Below are 22,188 nucleotides of genomic sequence, written 5' to 3'. Positions count from 1 at the left end.
TGAAACTTGGAAGTTAATGATAATCAGTTCCTCCTAGGAACATCTTTTTCCTCCTTTAGATATAATTCACTTACTTACCAAAGTTGTTGTCAAATTCGAACTCTTGAGAAAGCATCTAAACTAAAAATACAGTTAAGTTTTAGCCCAGGGGAGCATTGTATTCCTCTTTGAGAGCTGGCCATGTGAGGTGAGGAAACAGAAGAAACATGCAGATTCCATTCAGTGAGTCTTAGGACCAAGATAACAGTAGGAGTCAGTACCAGCAATCCATTCCTTCTCCTTGTTGTTTGAATGCTTTGAGTATGCCTCAGTACTGTGATCCTGTTTGACCTTGGCGCTCTTAGGCAGGAGAGTCGTGAATCAAGAGATCTATGGTGAACTGTACCCAGCTGGAGATTTAGAGCTATCCCAAGATGTAGGGAGGCTGGCCATCCTGTGGAAATGTTTGAGCTGACCCAGGTTAAGCCTCAGAAGTAGAAGGGCTGAAACTGTGGCACCCAGACACAGTTTATAAAGAAGGTAGTCATAGCAAAGGGTGCTGCAGGCACCAATGCAGCACACAGTGATCTGTGGCAGGACTGCAGGTGTTGCTGGTCATGCAGCAGGGTATGTGCAGACTGCCAGAAGTCTGTAAAAGTAGCATCTGTGGCACCAATACCCAGCTCTGTGTACACTCCTGCTGTGGAGGGAGCATAAGTCCTGTGGATCATGTGCTTGCTGAATTTTTAAAAGCTGTATTGAGAGAGATTTGGCACACTGAGACTAGACAGGATTAAACCTGTGTAAATCTGCACACAAATTGGCTGTCTTCACATTGAGTTTGACTTGCTTACCCTGGTGGATGACAGAACCATCACCTCTGCTTCCAAAAGATTCGGTGGTGTTTTGGCTCTGACCTCACTGCCCAGAGTGCTCTGTGGCACACTGCAGCATTTGAAGCAGGTTAAGATATCATTGATAATACCACTGTGTTTCTGGTGGCAAGCTTCAGCAGTTAAGCTTAGCACATGCCAAATGTTAACTTATCTTTTCCACCTATTTTGGAACCCATTTTTTTAAACTTGCATCTAAAAGTACTAGTATGAACCTGTGCTGATGCAGTAGAGGTACAGAAACCTAATCTTGGTGCCTAGGATTGAATTTGAGAATTTGAGGTTTATTTGGCAGTGAGGAAGCAGAGAAGCTTTGCAAGAGGCTATGGATTAGTTTTCTGGACAGAGTTGAGAAAAGCTTGAGAGCTGAGGTGCTCTGTGCAGAAGGATAATTCTTGAAGGAGGGAGCATGATATCAGACTACTTCTTGCTTGTGTCTTGCATCTTAACATGCAAAATGTTACCAAAAAGACTTAGTGTAGAAATCAATCTGTATGGGTTGCCTATTTATACGATGTATTGTGTGAAAGAATGACCCAAATGCTCAACCCCATTAGATCTGCAGCTATGTGGCAAACAGCATTTATTTCCTGTTTCAGTGATCTCACCTGCATCCTGCCTGCTAATCTGTCACTGCTGGGGCTGTTCCAGCACTCCAGGGAGGAGGGAGTTCAGTAAAGATTCAAACAGCAGCTTTTTTGTTTTGTTTTGAGGACGTTTTTTTTTTGGAATAGCTGTTTCTCCCTTCTCTTCATTTCAGTGGCTAGAGGGTGGCATCTGACAGTATTTAGGCTTTATATCACTGACCTTTCTAAAAAGTACTGTCTCATGAACCCCTGTGAAGTGTTAGGGGGTTTGGGGTTTTTTTTTCTCCCGCTCCCCCCCCGCCCCCCTCCAAAGAGAGGAAGGATTTCAGATTTGTCAGTAGTTTAGGGTGCTTAATTGTGGAAGCTTTCCAGTTTCCTAATCTTTAATTTACACTACTTTAAATAATTTCTCTTCACATTAAAAGTGGAGAAATTCCAAGTACTTGTTCTATGTTTTGTTCCTCCAAAATTCATACATAGTGATTCATCTTATTGGGAAGTTACAATAAATGCTAATAGTAAAAGAATGTGGGGCATAAGTAGCCTGAGTTCTGTTTTCTGTAAAGCATGACCCATACAAGCCATTAGTATGCAAATTTATAAGGTCTGCATAGAGGCCTTGGTATAGCATGATGCATCTGAAGCCTCTGATGGGGCTCTCTGCTGAAACAGCCTCACTGAATGGTGTAATTGAACCCTGGGGTTAATGTGTTTGATCCTCTCTTGATTTCTGTACTTCTAACCTTCTGTAAGCTGAAAAGACAGCTTTTCTGTCAGCTGTGAGGCAATAATCTCTGCCTTCATCCTTTCTCCTTGTAGAAGCTGGAACATTTGCTACAAGGATGCCAAGGTGCTTGTGCCTTCCTCCAGGGAGCTATTCATAAAGTGGAACCTGGAAAATTACCAGAAAGAGCTGAGGTAAGCATGTCCCTCACTTTGTATCAGAGGTGGGCCTGGGTCAGAAGAGAGCAGGAGGCTAGATAGCTGCAGAAAAGCTGTAGCTTTGAATTTGCAAGCTGTAGTAGCAGGGTGTTCCAAGTACTGTGTGTCACTGTGGAGCTCTCGGGACAGCAGGACTGGCAGAAGATAATCCAAATGAAGTAACAGAGGCTCTGCTGGGTGTAGAAGCTGGTTCTCTGGTCCCTGAGCGTCACCCAGGAGATCTCCTCTTCAGCTGTGCTTGTTGCTGATGGGTGCTTGCTGCAGCATTGGAGTGCATTCTTAGCAGCTCTGTAGTTGGTACTAGCTTTGGTGTCTCTAGTACTGAGCAGCTGCCTCAAGCTGTGCCACACCAGGTTGGCTTGAATGGCCTGGAATAAAGTTAGGTGACAATATAGGCAGTGTTCACCATGCCAAGGCTGTGCTATGCTTCCAGCTTTGCTGCTTCCAGAAGAGAAGTTTGGAAGTAGGCAGGAAGAGGAGGGTACAAAGGCCTAACCTGTGTTGTTGCAAGCATTATATTCCCCAACTCTTGAGAAGCTGCTGTACCCCTGACATGGTAGGAAATTGCTGCCAGCTCTGCACTGAGGATCCCAACAGTAAAGCAATGGAAGATACAGTGGCCTCTCTGGGCCTTCCTGCATACATGTGTATGTCCACAAACCCTACATGTGCATCTTGTCCCACAGCTTGCAGCTGTGCAGGCCCAGGCTCTAAGAACAGTAGTAGTTAGCTGTGAGTGGAAAATGAGGCTGGAAAGCTTATTCTTTCTATGCCCAGCAAATGGAGTACAGACAGTGATAGGAATTGGGTTTCAATTTTAGCCTGGTGGGGAAAGTATCGAGAACATAAAGAGTGCTGTTTATCACATTGGACTTGGCAGGCTTGAGAGACACAGCTGTGGGAAGCACAGCTTCCTAGGGTGGGCCAAGGTGAGATGTGGTTTGTGTGTGTTTTGGGTTGGGTGCTGGTTATTGCCTGTAGGTTGCAGTAACTGCTCATCTCACTCTTGTGAACCCTCCAGGAGGCAGCTGTGCTGCTGAGGAATTACAGGCAGTTGATGAAGAATGTTCTTGAAGATGCACGGCTGGTCAGGCTGCAGCTGGAGGGTGGAGCGCTCCTGGCCAGACTGAGGAAGGAGGAGTCTTGTGTCACCCTCACCCATGACTACAGGTGAGCCCCAAGAGCGGGAGAAGAGGAGATGGAGATGAGCAAAAAGCAGGCACTGGGAGTCTGTGAGATGACCCATCATTGGTGCAGGCTAGAGAGCAGCTTTGTGTAGCAAGGACTTTTGCTGAAAACAGCAAAGGTGAAAAGTGTAATCAATTTTACTCTTATCCTCCCTGTTTCTTTCCTAGTCCAAAAACTTGTCTGGGTGGATTCACTTAGACGGTTAAAGTTCCTTTTCCAAGCCAAATCAGACTTCTGTAGTGGAGAGAGGGCTGGATATTTCGTGCACTTCTAAAACACAAGTCTTAATTGATAATGCCAGTGATGAATGTTTAGGTCCAAGGCACTATCGCTACGTGATTTACCAAGGCACTCCTTATGCAGGGGGATTTCCAAGGACCTTAACTGTGAGGAACGCTTTCTGGCTGAAGCAAGCTCTGATCTCCTTGCACTTGGTATGGTTTGCACAAATATTCACGGCCCACTTGCAGAATTGGTATGAGAAGTGGGGACTGAGAGAGACCAGCTGTTTGAAATCCCCAGGGCATTGCACAACTCTTGTACTGTTAAAACACCTGAAGCCTATCAGCATGTGAAGGCCTCTGTGCTATGTGCTGTGCAAATAGCAAGCTAGAGAGACAGCCCTTGTACCCAGGAGCTTCCAGCCTGAGTGTGAGATAAATGCTGAGATGTGGGTACAGATGGGGGTGTAGCGGGTGGCAGGGCAGTGTGGAATGGCTCCGTGCATCTGCAGCCTTGCTCTGGTTAAACTCTCTGTTACCATTGCAAGCTGGGAGGTTTTAAGGGAGGGAATGGAGAGAAGATAACAAAATAGCTTGCAGGGTATCTCACCCAAACACTGGGAAAAGAACAACATTTCTCTTTGAAAATTCAGCAAGTGAATGATAGTTCAAGTTGCTACCTGTCACTGGGAGATGGGGGTCGGCGTTTTGGTGCTGAGTGAGAGGGGAACATGGGGACAGGTGTAACCATTTCTTTTCCCTGCTTGTTGTGACTCCTGTCAGCAGCTCTGGCAGGCCATGCAGACAGAATTTTCTTGCTTAATTGGTGAAGTACTCTTGATGCAATTTTGGGTAGAATTAGTGCAGTATAGCCTTTTCATTCTGACGTGATGTGAGAAGCACAGATAATGTGGGTGATTGTGTTTTGGTTTTGTTGTGGTTTTTTTATTTTATTTTAAGCAACACACAGAGTCTTAGGAGAATGGGGAGAATGTGCATGCTTTTTATATTTTGTTTTGGTTTTAAGCTAAGCCTCTGTTCTTGTGCAGGGAAATGATCAACTTTGAAACCTGATCTGACAGAGCCCCTAAGGATAATTTACTGCTCTGATTACCTTAGCAAGGGCAGGGGTGGGGGATACACACATAATTCTTTGATTGCACAGTGCTTGAGTGCATGCCGAGGCTGTGTAGCATGTTTCTCTGTTTAATTTGGGTTATATTCATTGCCTGCCAGTATGAATGGAGAGTGTATGCTATGGGTCAAATACATATGACTCTCTCCAGCCTGAGGAGCATTAATTAATATAGTGGGAGAAAGTTAGTCCTCTTCTAGCCTGTGGAGCAGTTGCAAAAACTAAAATCCATGCAGTATTTTAATTGAGGAAATGCCTGCTTGTCATGTAACTCAGGACAGAGGACTAAAGAAGTCCACTCTTCCCCAATCCAGGATCCTTTTACATGGGGAAAAAGCTTTATCACTTGGCTAGAGAACTCTGTATAAGGCACTGTTGGTTTTAGATCCTCCATGGTTCTGCACTTGCTCCTTCTCTCCAAACTGGTGTGCAGATATTAAAGGTTCTGAGCTCTGCTAATCCTGTAAAGGCTCCTATGGTTATGATTTTCAAAGGCTTCTTTAACAGACAGGATCAAAGCAGTGCAGGGACAAAATACTGTAGTTGGCCTGCTAAGCGAGCATGGAGTGGCTATTGATGTATGTGGGTCCAGTATTAGATTTTTGACTGGTGACATGTGAAAATGGAACAGGACTGGTTCTGTCTGTGCACTCAGCAGGGCCTGTTGTACTGCTTTTCTGAACTTTGAACTGTAAAATCTTGATCAATGCTTAACAGTCTTTAATTCCACACCCACTCCCCCAATACTTGAAATAAAATTATTTACAAAAGCAAGTCAAATGGCTTTACCCTTCTGAGCTACCTTTTGGCTCTTGTGTTAATCATGTGTCCCTTTGCTTTAATTTTTTCTTCTCTCTTGTGGTGCAAAAGCTGGATCAAGCAGAGAATCATGACTGCCAAGACTTCTTAGTCAGAAGTTGAGGCCAGCTGTGAACAGGTAACTGTCAAAATGTGCAAGAATTGCATATAAATGGAGGAAAAAATATAAGAGCAGTTTTCTGGACTCTTAGCTCCACATAATTAAAATATGCCAACCAAAAGTGCAGAACTAAAGGTAAAAAACATGATTTTTCTTAAGAGGCATAAAGAAGACAAGCCCAGCTGCACTGTCACCTTGGGATTAAACAAACAAGAGATTGACTTGCTTTTTTTCAGGGGATATGTTTTGCCAGCTCTCATAGATGACTTTTGTGCTAGTGTGTGGCTTCATGTGGCAAAAAGAATAGCAGGAGGTGGTATGAATAGAGATGGACAAACCCAACTCAAAACGCTTGACTGCAGGTTAGAGATAGTACGCTAAAATAGGCAAGGAAGCAGGCTTGTGCTCTGTGCAGTCAGATGTTATCTGCCAAATACCTTTCGGGATCACACAGCAAACAAGACTTGCTTTAGACTTGCTTCATTAGTCTTTACTAATGAAACTCTTCCCTTGGGGTTGGTTTTGGCATGTTTCCCTGCTCTGCCCTCCTGGAGAGTAGAGATGCCGTTTGGAGTGTTTCATGACACAGAGCAGTGGGATCTCATTGCTGCTCAGGTCTGACCCAGGCTTTGTGAGGATTTGCTAAGCCAGTAACACAGCTCCTTTCCTGCAGAAATTGAACTCATCCCATCAGAGATGTGATCATGCAGGAGAGGTGCACTGTGGTACATCCATTTGTTTCTCTGACAGATGCTTTAAGAGCCTTTGGGAGTCCCTCCTGCATGGTCCCACCCTGAGAGATGCTGTAGTACCACAGCAGTGGCTTTGACCGGTAACTCTACTCACTCTGTTCCCAATTTGAGCTGACCAAGAGTCTCCATACTCCTTTCTTCACCAAGTACCACTGTAAAAGATAGCCTTGCCTATCTATCTGCTTATCCACAAGGGAACCAAGGACTTTTTTCCCAGCTTAGAAAGGAGGAGGTCTGTTACCAGAATACACATCCTGCAGGCAGCCCATCACAGGGAGTTGGCTAAGGGGATGCAGTGTGCTCAGCTGGTCCCACACCGCTCTCCCACCTCCAGGAAGAACAGGCTGAATTTGGCCTAGGGTTCCTGTGGGTGTGGTACTGATGAGCCAGTATCTTTGTGGTGCCTCTTTAAGTGCTGTAATGACAGCTTCCGCGCAGGCTGGCCACCCAAAGGTGCAGGTGGACTGCTGAAGGCAGCATTGTCACTTACTCGTTATTGGTGGAGCCGGCCGGATTTAAAGCCAGCACATTTACCTTCACACCATCTGCTGTGCTGAAGGCTCAGTGCTTCTCCAGGTCTGTTAGCTGAAAGCTTCCCAGGCTTCGCTGTCCCAGTCTTTCTTGGGACTGAAATGCAGAGCTACTAGTCTAGCTGAAGTTCCTGTCAGTAAGTGTGGACAAATGCCATGGAGACATCCATCACTTCAATGTAACTAATACTTATTTTTGCACTTTTGGACAGGAAATCTTTCATAAACGTGCTAAGTTACATAGAGTTGGCTAGCAGGTGTGTATCTTTGGCTTCTGGATATCTAGTGTATTGATTAACCAACCTGTGACTTGCAGGCAACTCACGAAGCCAGTTGTTGAAGGTGGACTAATGCATTGCTTATTTTGTGGTGGATTTCGAAGACTTCTCTGGCACTTCCATCATAAGCCTGGAAAAGCTGCCAGGAGCCAGGCAGCAGCAGTGGGAGCTCTTACTAAAGCAAGGCAGTTGTGTGGGGCTGGGCAGCAATACAGGGAGGCTTAACCTGGTCTTTAGCCCGACATTTTCCACTGTTCTCATTATTGCTGCTCTTCCAGCATAGCCAAGAGCTGGGAACGCTTACCTAGACAAGGTGTCCAGTGATGCCTTTCGTCCTCTAGATATACTATGAGTCAGAAGTGGAGTAAAGAAGATATCAAAATTTTATGTTAATGTAAAGATGCCTTATACTAGTCAAACCAGAATACACCTGGTGCATGCCTGGCTCTACCAGTGAACCTGCATTCTCAGTGTGGCATGGGAGTGGGATTGCATCATGTTCTGCATGTTGGCAGGCAAGATAGCCACAAGACTAGATGTGAGAGCTGAAAGAAAGAAAAACCTCAGATGGCGAATGAATGACCAGGTTGGGTGCTGGGCTTTGTGCAGCATGGAACCAGAAAAAGCATAATGTCTTCCCCAAAGCTCCTCATCTGAAAAGAATTTGTGCTTGCAAGCTGTGAATAAGCAGCTTATAAATAGATGGAGGAGTGAATTCTCCTTTTCTTTGCAGAAGGCAGTATAGTTAGTCTCTGTACTTTGAGGGTGGAGTGGCTAGAGCCAAGAGCTGGTTTTGTGAGCTGACTATTTTTAGTGTGGCTTGGTGATCTGGTTGGAAGCCCTGGGTGGGGACTGGAGCTGAACAGAGGTAATGGGCAGTGCAGAGCAGACTTCCTGAGCAGCAGCTGCCAGGTTCCTGATGCTGGACCTGACTCACTTACAGCAACAAAGAGGGTGATCTTACAGCTAACAGCCTCCACAGCTCTTGTGCCTGGCTTCCACATGCAGTATTGAGGCACTAGGTCTGCTTGAAGCTGTGGCCAGTTAATGATGTGGTGGGTTATAGCTGTGTGGTGCTGTAGGAGCTCATGTTTGTGGGTCTTTAGCACAACTTCTGTTAGTAGCAACTCCTGGGATGCTCCAAGGCAGGCATGTGCCACTCTGCAAAGTGGTGTACAAGCTTCTTCGGGCAGAAGTAAACTTGGATAATGTACAAGCTCTCAGGGGCTCCAGGAGGGCCTGCCAAGGGACTGCACAAGCACTACCTGAAGCTCTGTCTGCCTGGGATCTAGGCAGAGAGTCTAAGCCTGTCTTCCAAAACATGGAACAAGTTGGGGGCAAGGGTAGATGGGAGACAGGTGTCTGGTGTGTAAGTCCCAGTCTGGGGAGACTGGGATGGCTGGCATTCTTGGTTTGGAAGATAAAAGGTGTATGCCTGCAAGCTGACAGCTGCTGCTGTATGCTGGTGGTCATGGCCAGGCAACCTACATGGGGAAATCCTTCTGGGAGGTGTTACTGTCTTCTGCCATCCCCTTTCTGCTTTAGACATGTGTTTGTTTCTGTTTGAGCTGTGGCCAGTTTAGTTGCTACTCTGTGTGTGTGCATGTGCTTCAGCAGTGCTTGTGCCCCTTTCATTGATGCCATTTTCCTGGTTTGCTTAACTAGCGCTTGCTCATCTTCCTGCCTCTCTGGGAGCTTTGGGAACCTCTCATGCTCCCACTTCCCATAGTGCATGCTCCTGACTTGGTCTGCGAGATGCATCTTCCATTAACAGGTGTCCTTCGCATGTTTCTTCTGGGGACCTAATCCTAAAACCTTCATCTCTTCGTTAGGACAAGCTCTCAGTATACCTTGAAATGAGATGAAAAACTGCTTAAAACCTGGCCTCAAAGACTGGCAGCTTTCTACTGTGAGACACCTCTGCGCTGTTGCTGGCGACACAGAAGATGCTGATGAACACTAAACATTTGGCCTTTAGCAGTACATGGGTGGCAGTGCTCTTCCATGGTCTTATTTGTTTGTCAGGTGGAGGGAGGAGCACACAGCTACATTTCTATCCAAACACATACTGCGCTGCTTGGTATTCATTTTCGTTACAGTCTAACCTGTTCCCTCTGTTTGCGTGGTGGTTTTAACCTGGTAAAAAGCACTTACGCTCGCATTAAACAAACCTTGTTGCTCCGCACATAAAGGAGCGTGGAGCTGTTGTCGTTCCGAGTATATGAAGTGCTGTGTGGAGCCAGTTGTGGCATTTGCAGAGAGGTGATAGATTGCAGAGCTCTGTCTAGGTAAGTTTTCATTGTTCTTTTAGGCTTTTCATGAGATGATCCCACTCAGCTCCCTTTCTGTTGTTTATTTTCTAGTCTTATGTCCTAAATCTTCCTGGATCCAGTGGGAATTTACCCAGAAGACTCTGGTTTTGCTTGTTCTTGTTTGCAATGTTTGTCATGCCAACAGGGTATTAGGTAATAAATGACACAGTGTGTTTTATCTGTTTAAAAACATTATGGAAAAAATTGCAAAAAGTTTCCAGTATAGGATGTTAGCTGAACTGCCTGAAGTTCCTGTCTCAGCCCAGACCATCCCACAAGCACTGTTTTTTATATGGCTGAGTTGGGGTAGAAGTTTCTATTGCAGGGGTAGTTAATAGCACAGTCACTGCTATTATATGCATCATAAACACTGGGAGTGTACAAAAGGAGAACATATCAGGGAAATAGGCATGTGACTTTAAATGAGGTGGCTATATATTTGAGTAGGGCATCTTGAAACCCTGGTGGTCCTAACTCCAACACTAGTGCAGTTGACCTAGATAACAAGCATAAACATAAATAGGTTAATGTATGTGGGGCGAGGTTTGGAGGTAGGAGCTTTTTACAGCTGGTAGAAAACCACAGCTGGATGTTTGACGTTCCCATAACAACGTTTCCACATCCTATCTCAGGCTTCACTGCAAGGTGAGCTTTCTCCATAAGTATGCTACTTGTTGGTTTGGGATTTCTTACAATTTTTTTTTTCCAGTCAGTTTTATGTATCTTACTGGGATTTAAAATCAACTAGAGTCTGAACACAGTTTTATTGTAACTGAATGCAAGCCAGGCTGGGGAAAGAATCAAAGGTTGCAGCTTGGGACTGCACTTGGACACTTGTTTAACTGTATGCATCAATCCCTTTGATTCTAAAGGGACTTCAGAGTATATTTCTGCTAAACCAGAAGAGTTTAAATGAACTGCGTGCCCCAGAAGAGAATTCGCTCAGCAGTTATGGTCTGCAGCGTGCCGTATTAATTGGATGGGTTGCTCCCAGTGCATACGCTTGTCAGGTAACCTAGTGAGGAGGGTTTCAGTCAGGTCTGTGGTCTCAGCTAGATCCGCTGTTCCCATCACGAATGGCAGGAATCCTACAGGCAGCCCCAAACTTGGTGTTTGATCTCTGTGTCTTTCTAAGGATACTTTGGGGTTCTAAAAACTGTACCTAGTTCCTCAAATACTTTTATTAGGTAATTAAAACCACTGTGGCTATTTGTGTGCTGCAGAGAATAATTACAGTTTATTTAGCAGTATCTGCATTAAGTTCACCATGGCCAGTTTGAATTTTAACCTCAGCTGCATGTGAAGTTTTCAGCTTGAAGAGCAGGAGTGTGCATTTGAGGTTGACCTCCTTTTATGGGATTGTTACAAATACAGCGTTTGGTAGGTTGATACCAAAATGGATTAAAGATGAAGAAAGGCTCTAATGCATTTCTCTTCCTGCAAAACAGGCCTTGGGCACACAGGACTTTCCCTGCAAAGCTGGAAGGTTTTCTTCCAAAGCATTGCTTAGGATGTGTAAATGATTTGTAGCCAAGGTATCAGCACAAATGATCTGGGCGATGTCCTTGGACCAAGACATCCTTTAAATCTCTTAGTTGCCAAATCCTATTCCTTTTCTGCCAAATCCTGTAGAGGCAACCACAAGGGAAGTTCAGCACCAGGAGTGGAAGACTAGATGAAGCTAATGTTCTAATATCTGGCTATGTTTCTTCTCAATTACAGAATGATCAGGGATATCTGATTTTCCAGGGCAAGTTAGCTGGAATATACTTGCCTAAAACCATCAAATACATTGGCAAAAGGCAGTGTGTCTCGTGTTCCTTCCATCCACAAATTTTTGCCTTTTAAAAATTGACCCAGGTTAGTCAGAGCATGAGCTCTGGCTTTAGATTTCACTTTAGCTGTTCCTCTTGCTGTTGGCTAGAGCAGTTTTCAAGGGGCAGACAGTAAGCTGCAGACTAGTAATAGTTCTGTTGCTTCCCTCCCTGCGCTCTTCTATTTGCATCTCACTGACACCAGCAGGCATGCCTTGTGCAGCACCTACTTTTGCAAGCCTGCTGGATGCCTGTTCTGTGGCCATCTATTTTCGAAAACAAATCAGGTATTTTGCTTTGAAAACTAAAGTGTAGCTTGCCAAGGCTAGCTTTTTTCAAGGACGGATTCAGACAGAAATGGTCTTTCTAAATTATAGGTTTAAAATTACCCTACCATTATAGAACTGTTTGGCACTTCTCCAGAAAACTGAAGACGTTTGGAACCTTTTCCACTGAAATGATAATTGCCCAATGAAAACAGGATTTGGGGAAACATAAACTGACATCAAGCTACTCCTTTTTGCTATAAATTATATTGACTCTGCACTATTGCAAAATTACTTTGGATGATTTGACCATGGAAGAATGTAGTGAAAGACTCCTATTACCACACTCACATGTGCAGGGAAATTGCAATGCATCCAAACAAATCTGAGCTTAGACAAGACTTTCCACTGACTTCAAACAACTCTGCTTTTCTTCCTCAGAGTTGCTCAGGCCTCTATTAAAATATCTTTAAGGTGCTTAACAACTAGGTGTTGCCCTTTGTGTGGCAGGATGGAAGTCACTTTTTCTTCTTCAACCAAATTTTCAATATTTGGTTTGTTTACTCCAAGCTGCCTTGAAAGCAATGAAGGACAGGAATGAAAAACTCCCAAGTCTGACTCTGAAAAAGAAATAGTTATTTATACAAGGTATCATTTTTCCCATGACACTCCCTGTTGCAGGATATGGTTGAGTTTACTAGTATACTAAAAATGATTTAGGAAGAAATTTAAGATGTGTATCAGCAAATGGATGGACACGTGTGGATAGGTAAACAGATGTACAGAGATTTGGGAGAACACACTTAATGCCCAATGGATACTTTCTGTGAGCACTGGAAGTGCCTAAGTGAATCGAAAAAACAAATTTTCCCATGGACTGTGAGCGATTTCTTTGGTTGGCTCAGTTTGCCTACCTACTACAGGGTGGAAGGGGTTATATTTTCCTCTGTGGTGACACCTGAAGTCCCTCTGGGCTCTGAGCCCAGATGAGCCATTTGAAAACACTTTTTTTTCTGGGTGGCTTGTGTGCAGTCACTCAGCAAACCATTGGCAGGACCAAGAAAAGGGGCAGCCTTAGGGTGTTGGGTTGTGCCCTGGTAAGTGTATTAATAGCCTGCTGCAAGCATTCACAGAAAACAAAATGACTTAAATGGCAAGAGTAGGGGATCTTAGGTAATGATATATGGTCTAAGCAACCCAACCTAAAATGAAAACAAGAGCTAATTTCCATCCCTCTTACCTGAAATGAATTCTCTGTCCAGTCCCCACTTACAATATAAAGTCCCAAATGCATCTTAGACTGACTCTCGGTAAGTTTGAGATGCCTGTGGATCAGTAACACAAAGATTTTCCATGTATGCATTCAGTGACAGGTTGTCACTTCTAGTACCATTGAATCAGCTGAAATAGAGGGAAGATGACTGAGTATCTGTAGATGTGCGTGGCTGCCACATTATTTGCTGGGACATGGATCGCATCCAATGGAGCAGAGGGCTGAGTGCTCACTTCTAAACTGGGGCCCCTAGCTTGGTTCTTCCTTACCACTTTCTGCAAATGCAATGAAGGCTTGGTCTTACTGAGATCTTCAGAGTCTGGCTCTTTATTTTTCTAGTATTGCCAATAATCTTGGATGATACCTTCTGTGGAAGGAACATGTGTGGGGCCAGAAAACCACTGTTTGGGGTGGATTTTTTTTCAGTCCTTCAGCTCAGCAGCAAGCAGTTCACCTGAGCCCCTTCTCCTGAAGCGGGATCCTCGGGGCTCCATGGGTAGGCCAGCAGGAATATTTTATTACTGCATTTTTGAACCTTACTTTCCCTGGAGTGGTTTGCTGGTCATAAGGCCAATACTGATCTCAGGTGTGCTCCAAGAGACTGGTCTTGTCCACAGTAGCATGGTGAATTCACACAGTGAGCTTCTGATAGGCCTATTTCTGTTTATTTAAAAAAAAAAAACCTCAAAACATGTTTGTTTTGTAATTGCTTCCTATCCCTCTACCTTAAGGGTGATTTTTTCCCATAGTTGCAGTGTTGTCTTCAGGAGAGCCTGTGTTTTGTGACTTTGGGAAACATGCTGTCTCCTATGTGGGAATCTTTAGTATTTAGAGCCTTGCAGCTCTGGTTGTGACTGACTCCTGTCAAGGAAAACTACTCAAATTTGAGACAGCTGGAGTCCCATTTCCTCCATCAGGTACGGAAAGGCGTGGAGTGGGACTCCGTGGCTCCCTTTCCCTATATCAGATCACACTCTGTGCTAGGTAAGCCAACGCAAGAGCTGGAACTCTTGTTTCAAGTTGCTGTGCCATAAGGTTACCATCTTGTGCTATCTTGTTAAGCATTGAAACCATGAATGCTTTCTTTATCGTGGGCTTAGGTGGACATAAGGACTCCCATTACAGAAAGGTCTAGCAGGTCAATCTAGCTTGTTGATGAGTACCATCAAAGAAGTAGCATCAACATCAAAGTGATTCCATGGAAGCTCAGAGAAAGGTTGGAAAAATATTTTGCCTCACGAGAGGATAATTGCAAATGTTTGCATAAAACAGCTTGTAATGTCTAAAGTTACAGGTGCTTGCTTGTCTATGCCAGTGGGAAGAAGAGCATTTGCTGTATCTGTGCTTTCCTGAGTGGATGAGAGCATTCATGCCAGCAGGGACTTCAGACCTGTGGGAGTAAGACCAAAGGGTGTCTGCTAGTCTGGCCGTCAGTATGCTGGAGCCTTATTCAGAAACTAGGACCTGAGAGATAGACTCTGCTGCACAAAACCTAACAGCATCAATGTTGTTGCCAGATATAACTCAACAGCATTAACGTTGTTGCCAAATATAACTTCCAGCAATCTTCCGAACTGTTTCTCATTAGCTGTCCTAGCTGTGTCACTGCTGCTGACGGGAACTGGCCTTCACAATCTGCTCTGTAAACACACTTTCCAGAGCTCAGCTTGGACAGTGGTTATGGCTCTGCTGCTGCAAGTCTTCTGGGTTGGATCTCGGTCCGTCCCTGGGAAAGGATTACAAAACAGAAGGCTCATATCATCACTGTTTGTTTATGGTGATTTCGGGAAATGCGGGAGCAGCGTTACAGCTCGGATCTATCCATTGAAGCTTGCAGATTCTCTGTAGAGAACCTGTCTCCTCTGCGCTGCAGTAGCACTGATCTTAGTCCAGAAACAATTCGGGTTTTTTGGCTGCACTTTTGAGAAATTCATTCAGTCTAATGGCATTTTGAAGAGGGAAAAACAAAAATATCTAAGAGCCTGAGGTTTGAGAAGTTGGCTGTTGCACACTGGGTGGAATTCTGAATGGAAACACCCTGTGGATTTCTGCTAGGCAGAGCTAGTTGTCCAGACCTATTGTACTACCTCATGTCAATTAAGTACTAGCTAAAAACTACAGGATGGTTGCCACTAAATGCTTGTATTCTGTTGCATTTCCTAGGTTCAAGATGCCTAAGACAGAAATAAATGTGAATGCTGAATTGCTTCCATGAATTTCCATTAGCAAAGCTTTCAGAGTTTACTAGCTGCCTATTTCACAAGTGCTTTGGATAATCTTAATAATATGATAAAAAAGGCATACTCTCATAAGTCAGAAGGCTGTAAGACAATTGCAAAATGAAAGCTGGTTTAAGGTGAGTACAGGAGATGCTCAGGCAGGCGAACATGCCAGTGTAGAGCACAGCTGAAGAAGGCTGTAATATTTTTGTTGAAGGTATCTGAGTCCATACTTGTAAAAGGAGTGGAAATCTAGAAGCAGAAGAAATAGGAGTTCAGGGACACAAAGGAAGAATAAGCTTGCAATGCTGTTCTGGATCCTGGCTCTAATTTGGTCAAAACTGTGGTAGAGAGGTGCTGCACACATCTGAAAGGAACCTGCTAATATTCATCATCGTGCCAGGATTAAATGGTGTACTCAGTCTCTGACTCCAGCATCCAAGGGCTCCAGCCTGAACCCCTCCATCCCAGCCTGTGCACGGGGGAGGTTAACTTCTGCTGTGGCCAGGCTGGCAGGGAGAGTGCCACCTGGTGTTGGCTGTTAGGCTTTGGTCAGCACAGCTGCCTGTGGAAGATGGGGTGCTCTGTCTTTGAATCTTTCTAGCACAACGTTGTAAAATTCAATTTCTCTCAGCGCTGGGGTGCTGTACGCTTTGCATGTTTGTTTGGCTGGTGGAAATTCCTGAGAGTGAGTGGATCATCAAGTGCTTTATATTGTTGTTGTCATTTAGGAGAGATTTGCTTCCTACTGATTGCTTATTTACTTATTTAAATTAAATTCAAATGGTGGTTTTAGAGACTGAGGCTGCCTGAGCCTGTGTTTTGTGAAAGCCCACTGATGCAATAATCTGTGTTTATGAAAAGCTGAGTATCCTATTTGAAAGTGTGACAGGTGCACTAAGTTTTGCAGGGAGCCTGGCTAGGAGGAGATGCTCTTGTCCTTCCTGCTAGGTTGTCTGCATTGGGATCAGAGTGTGGTGAATCATGGGAACGTGCAGGGACCAGTATTATTCTCCTGTTCTCCACATGGAGATGGCCATTATAGGTCCCACGGGGAGGATGACTGAAGTGCTGCTGTTAACCAGGTTATGTCTGCATGAAGTGCTGGGTGAAGGACCTAATGCAAACCCCCTGACCAGACTTGTGTCCCCTTCCAGAGACGCACTTGATGCTGCCAGTGTGCTCTATAATCGAGTTGATGAGGGCGTTCACCGACTGGTGATGCTGTCGAACAAACGCATCCAGGAATTGGAGCTGGTGATGGAGTTCGAGAAAGTGGAAGACTGTTTTAAGGAGGTAAGGCCTGTTTGTCAGTTCCAGTGACTGCCTGCTGCCATCCTCTGACTGTACATCCTACAGCAGGTACTAGGCCTGTTGATCTTTCATGTGAAGGTGTAGAATGATGCCTGTAGACCCTTAAAAAGAACACCTGAACATTAGAATTTGGGATATGTTTTCACACGTGCTGAGAACCAAGCCACTGTTTGCCTGGTACCTCTTGATGCCAAGTAAAAGTCTCCTGGCTGCTCTCTAGGTGTGGATCAGTCAAACCCCATAAACATTTGTGATGTTTTTCCATACTTAAAGACACAATGTAGTGGCTTGTTGGTTGGCAGTACACTTAGAGGTGGGGTGAATTTTCACATTGATCAGCAAAAGTACCTTCCCAGCAAGACTGAGGAGCCATTTTTCATGCTCCACCTTGAGAAGCAGCAGAGTGATGGCAACAAGCTGATGATGAGTCCGTGTGACCCCTCTGGGCTGCAGCTCCTTCAAGGGTTTGCTTATATCCTGCTGCTGAATGAGCCACACATGGCGTATCCCATGCTAGCTGCCCATCCCTGCTGTGCACTCCATTTAGTGCTCAGGTCCCTGCTATCTGTTAAGCCTCAGGCACACTCCTTCCCCTCTGGGTGCAGCCCCAGGCACACTCTTTTTGCCTCTGGGTGCAGCCCTGTATACAGTCTCCAGGCAGGGAAACAGCCTCTTGTTCTTAGCTCAAGAGCCATGCTCAACCCCCCTAACCCCATGTGGAAGCTTAAAATTCTCCTTCATGTAGTGCTCATTGAAACTCTTTACAGCCGTGGGATAACTGAAGCAAGCTGGCACTGATTTTTCAGAAAGACCTTTGAAACCTGTAGCCGTGTAGATAGAGAACCTTAAAAAGTCATAAAGTAGCTCAGGCTGTCTGGGCATCCTACAAGATCTGATCAGTTCTTTCAGTGTTACAGATCCCAGGTGTGCTTCTTAAGCCTGAACTCTGCCTCAAGATTATGGAGTCTCCTTTGCTGTAACTCATCAACAATGGGAAGGTTTTTTTCATATCACTTATTACCCTGTGTGTATGAAGGGTTGTGTGCTGTTTGGAGCTCACCTTAGGAACCTTCATCCTTGAAGATCAGTACTAGGACCAGTTTCACCATTGCTTTTCTAGGATTCTGGGCTCTTCTCTGGAGAGAACTGGACTGGCGGAAGAGGCTGTAGGCTACCTGTTGTTTTAACAGGCCAAGGTTGATCCAAGAGTTTTAATTACTTACCATTTGGTGATAGACACTCAGGTGCCGTGCACTATGTGTTCAGGACAAGAAGTGTGATGCAAGAACCTAGTAAAGACTCCATTAAATATACAGGTTCTTAATACTATACAGAAGTGAAAAAAATGCACAAAGGCAGTCTCTGCAACCTGTCCCTGCTTTAAGCTGAACTTTTTTTGATTGACTTGAGCAAAACTGACTGCTCTCAGCTTACTTTGCTTGCACATCACCAATGATGGCAGCATTGCTGGCAGCAGCTGATCCTTGCTTTTAAGCCTGCCTAGGAGCTCTAGGCAGCAGCAGTGTGCCCCTTTGCAGTATGGGTCACAACCTGGGAACCCACCCCCGTCGTCTCCTCTTGCCAATGGGCTTGTTCCATGGGCATGGATCTTCTCTAAGTCCAGAAGACTAGGAGTTTGTCCTTGACTGTGGGGTTGAGTTGGGATATGGGTTGAGATGATACAGGAAAACAGGATGTGTGAGCATTAGGAAACATTTAGTCTGTCCCTTCCCCCAGGTGCAGCTATGCCTGAAGCATTGCAGACAAGTCTCCTTGCCTGTTTTTAAAACCTACTGTTGATGGAGATGCTGTGTTATCCTGCCTGGCCTCCTGTGTCTGCTTTGCTTTTAGGACATTCTTGTTAGTCCTCTACCCATGTTTGAGGATCTAGGCTTATAACTGCAGCAGTGGCTGGGCTCTATCGAGGAACCTGCAGTTACTGCACGGCTTTGTGGCGAGCTGCCTTCAGAAAACCAGTAGCTGAGAGTCCCAGAGAACCGTGAAACATTGCAGATGGGGAGAATCCATCAGTATGTTCACACTGATGTAGTTCATGCCCTGCCAGTTAGCAAAGGGAAGTGGTGTAGGAAATCTGGCAGTAGGGAGACTTTATCCCACTTTAACAATAATAGAATATCAGGCCAGCCTGCAGGTTGCAGGGCTTGCATTAGATCTTGGCTCACCCGAAACAGAGCCCAAGCAGCTACTTGCCCTGTTTATGCCTAAGGCTAGTGAGCAATGGCAGAGCTTTGCAATTACTCAGTAACCTGCAGTGGAAAAACTCCTAGCAGGAGTCTCAGGCTGAAATACCAGGATGGTGGGGAGAATTGTACATGCACATTCTTTCCAGTAATGAAATGACCAGGGTTATGAGAGCAATTCCTTGCTCTTTCCACATAAAGGCCTACCTTGGTGAGTAGCATGGAGTGACAAATAGTGGAGCTTTTCCCTTTTCTCCTAGGTCAGCAGTTGGATCGAGAATGTTGGCAGAAAACGGCTAAAGGATACGATCAACCTGGACGATTCTTTGGAGATGCTGCTTCAAGCGCAAAAGCAGTTCAGGGAGTTTGATCTTGTTGCCAGTGTAAGTGTTGTCTGATTGGAAAAACATATCCTCCAGAATCTGAGCTGGCAGCATATGTGCCTCGTACGTGCTCAGCCAAACCCATGATGCTAAGATGGCATTGGTAGAGGGTTCATCACCAAGGTTTGTGTCATTCCTTTACACTGCTTGGCTTCCCTGCTCTCCTCTTGTAGATAAAGTCACCAGCTCAACCCCTCAGTAGATGGTATTTGCCAGTTTTGAGGAAAATAACTATTGTAATGGAAGATGGATTTTTTTGTTAATCCCTTAATGTGCTTGTAACACTCTTTTTTTTTATCGTAATTGACCTGTGGCTTTACTGTGTAGGCCTTTACAAGCTGCTGCATGGCTCATGTAAATCATAACAGAGGTCAGGACTCTCCAGAATTCTGCTGTAAACAAGAACACCCCTGCTCATATGATTTGAACCTTAAAAACCAGTCTAATTAGTCCTAGCTGTTAATGACCTTGAAGACTATCTACTATCCATGTCAGGTCCCTATCCTCATATGCAATTGCATTTTGCCTTCAGGAATATTGCAGAAGGGGGCAGGAAGCACTAAAGAAGATGGATCGATGGGAAGACTTTTCCTCTGTGGATGTACATTCTTACAGGGTAAAGCTGCAGACCTACAAAGATCAACTGGAAGAGTTCTGCACTCAACTGGATGAAAACAGGCATCGAATCTGTGAGACAGTCAGGCTGTATGAATTCTTTGACAAGGTAAGACAAGGCATCTGCTGCACGGAAGAGGGTGTAAAAAGCCTGCTTGGACTTAGTCCAGAGCTGGGTTGTTTATGAAAGATGTGAAATGTAGTGTGTGCAGCAACAAGGAGCTGGATCTGTGACCTGCAAAAGTCCCTTCATGCTCATGTGCCTGCAGTGATTTTTTTTTAAGTTGGTATGTGGAAAAAGGGGTGGGTGTGTATTCAAGAAAATGTCCGCGTCTGTTAAGAATAGAGGTCTTCTGCTGTCTGAGCTGTAGCTTGTAGGCCCCTCTCGTGGCCGCAGTGGACAGAAGAATCATGGCAGTGCTGGCTCGGACACTAAGGGCCAAAAGATTGGCTCCTTGTGTCTAGTCTTGGCCACCAGGCCAGAGTAGGCTGTCTGCATTTTGTTCATACAGTATCCTTACACACTGGTAAATTCAGCCTGTTGACACATCAGGAATAGCACCCTGCTATTCAGTGCTAAATAGAGTCCAGCCCCTCTCTTGTGGAGGCCTGTGTGAGGAAAGGAAGCACCAGAGCAGGGTGCTGGGCAGTGTGGCTGAGGGACCCAAGGGGACTGGGTTGGCCTAGGCATCTGGGAAGCAGGAGGAGAGGGGGTGTGTGGTGGCTGTGCTGAGTGCCTGGCCTTCTGACCTGTTTGGTTTAATGCAAATGCACCCATTCAGCAGACCTGCAGTTGGATATGGTGTCCTTTAATTTCTAAAGCTGCAGATGAATAAACAGTAGGATTTTCTAAGTGCGTTTTAAAGTACAGCTTTGGCAAGCACAGAAGATCAGGGGGCTTGTGCTCCATTTATTCCACACTTGTACAAACATTGAGGTTTGAAGTTCTCAAATTCCAGAAAGAATAGATGCTAGAAGTTAAGCTGTACCAGATGTAGGTGCCACTTAGTTGCTGTCTCTGAGCTGCCTTGGCAGCCAGAAGTGCTCAGGGAGGGGGGAGGAAATTCAGCTAAACATGAACATTGAGAAGCATCCTGTGCGAGGGAGGAAGGTGGAGAAGGCAGCCCAGAACACTGCTGTCAGGACAGGAGAGCATGGAGTGAGTTTGGTGATGCTCTGCATGTCTGTTCTAGCTCATCTGTGCAGTTTGCTGTGCAGGTGGAGGACTCTCTTGCTGTGGGAATGTGTAATATTCTCACACACACCCAGTGAGGAGAAAAGTGCCTTCTGTGCTGTAGGAGAATGGCAAGAACCTGCGCTCTGCTCACTCATTGAGCACAGATGTTCAGGGGCTGCTCTGGTCCTTGAACACCTGTTGCCGTCATGGGGGATCCTGGCAAGGATCCCCGTAAGAAATATGACAACCATCCTTCTGATAAACTGAGGCACACAAAGGTGCCAGGTCTTGCTTGGCATCTTGGCAAGTCTGGAGCCAAGCCAAGCCAAACATTGGTCTTGTATGAACCTACACAGTCAAAGTTGGAGATCTCTGGAGCACAGATGTAGACTGTGGCACATGATGGCTGCTCTGTTCAGGCATGGAAACTACATCACAATAGCAGCTCTTGGGCTGCCGGGGCAGTCAGACATGACTCAACAGTAATGGGTGTTCTTCCACAGCTTCAAAGCCTTTCAAAGCCTGGGTCATTCTTAGGGGCACAAATGTTACACAGACGCCAAAGATGGACCATTTGTTTTCTTAGGGCTTTATAGCACTGCTCATACAGTTTCTTTTTGGTGGATGACCACTGAGGGATGCAGTCCTTGGCGACAGCAGCAGCATCCCTCTTGGCTGTGCCTTTCATGCTGCACAGGCCCAGTGAAAACTGAATGATAGCGGCACAGTGTGTTTGCGCACTGCTTTGGTGTGGAGGAGAGGTATCTTGCTTAGTGAGGGAGGAGGATTTTGATCTTGCTGGTTTCAGTAGAACTGTAAACAATGCTGGTGGTGTAAATACAACATGTGTGTATTGTGAATCAGTGGCCAACCGAAACCAGGGGTGTGGAGGGGATAGATACATCCTGCAGCTGTAGGATGAGTGCAGAAGTTGCTGCACAGCCTGAAAGTTCTTTCAGTACTGGTTATTTTGATCTTCCTCTCCAGAATGCTTTCTGCCTTCCCAAAGCAAAGTCAGTAGTGTGGTCTGGGTGGTGGGGGGAAGGCAGATTTTATCTAAACTGGTTTCACTCTCTTCTGATGCTGAGCTGCTTTGACCTTACTGCAGTGTTCTTGTCAGTGCCTGTCTGGGGGGGGGTTCCCTTCTCTCTTCCCTAGTATCTGAGGGTATCAACAGCAGGAGTCTAAAC

The 22,188-nt window shown here is 45.3% G+C and overlaps 1 protein-coding gene across 1 annotated transcript in view; it reads left to right on the top strand.

The window, feature by feature from the left end:
• The window catches only part of PLEKHG4 (pleckstrin homology and RhoGEF domain containing G4), a 100,442-nt gene that overhangs the window by 55,768 nt on the left and 22,486 nt on the right, over nt 1–22,188 (top strand). The window contains 5 exon segments of the mRNA XM_075715714.1: nt 2,279–2,377; nt 3,423–3,571; nt 16,466–16,604; nt 19,084–19,206; nt 19,739–19,930. Of these exon segments, the coding sequence (XP_075571829.1) occupies nt 2,279–2,377; nt 3,423–3,571; nt 16,466–16,604; nt 19,084–19,206; nt 19,739–19,930 (702 nt within the window).

This window comes from Pelecanus crispus, chromosome 8 (genome assembly GCF_030463565.1).
Source record: "Pelecanus crispus isolate bPelCri1 chromosome 8, bPelCri1.pri, whole genome shotgun sequence".
Lineage (NCBI taxonomy): Eukaryota > Metazoa > Chordata > Aves > Pelecaniformes > Pelecanidae > Pelecanus > Pelecanus crispus.
The sequence above is the reverse complement of the archived record's forward strand: the minus strand, read 5'-3'. Positions and strand labels throughout refer to the sequence as shown.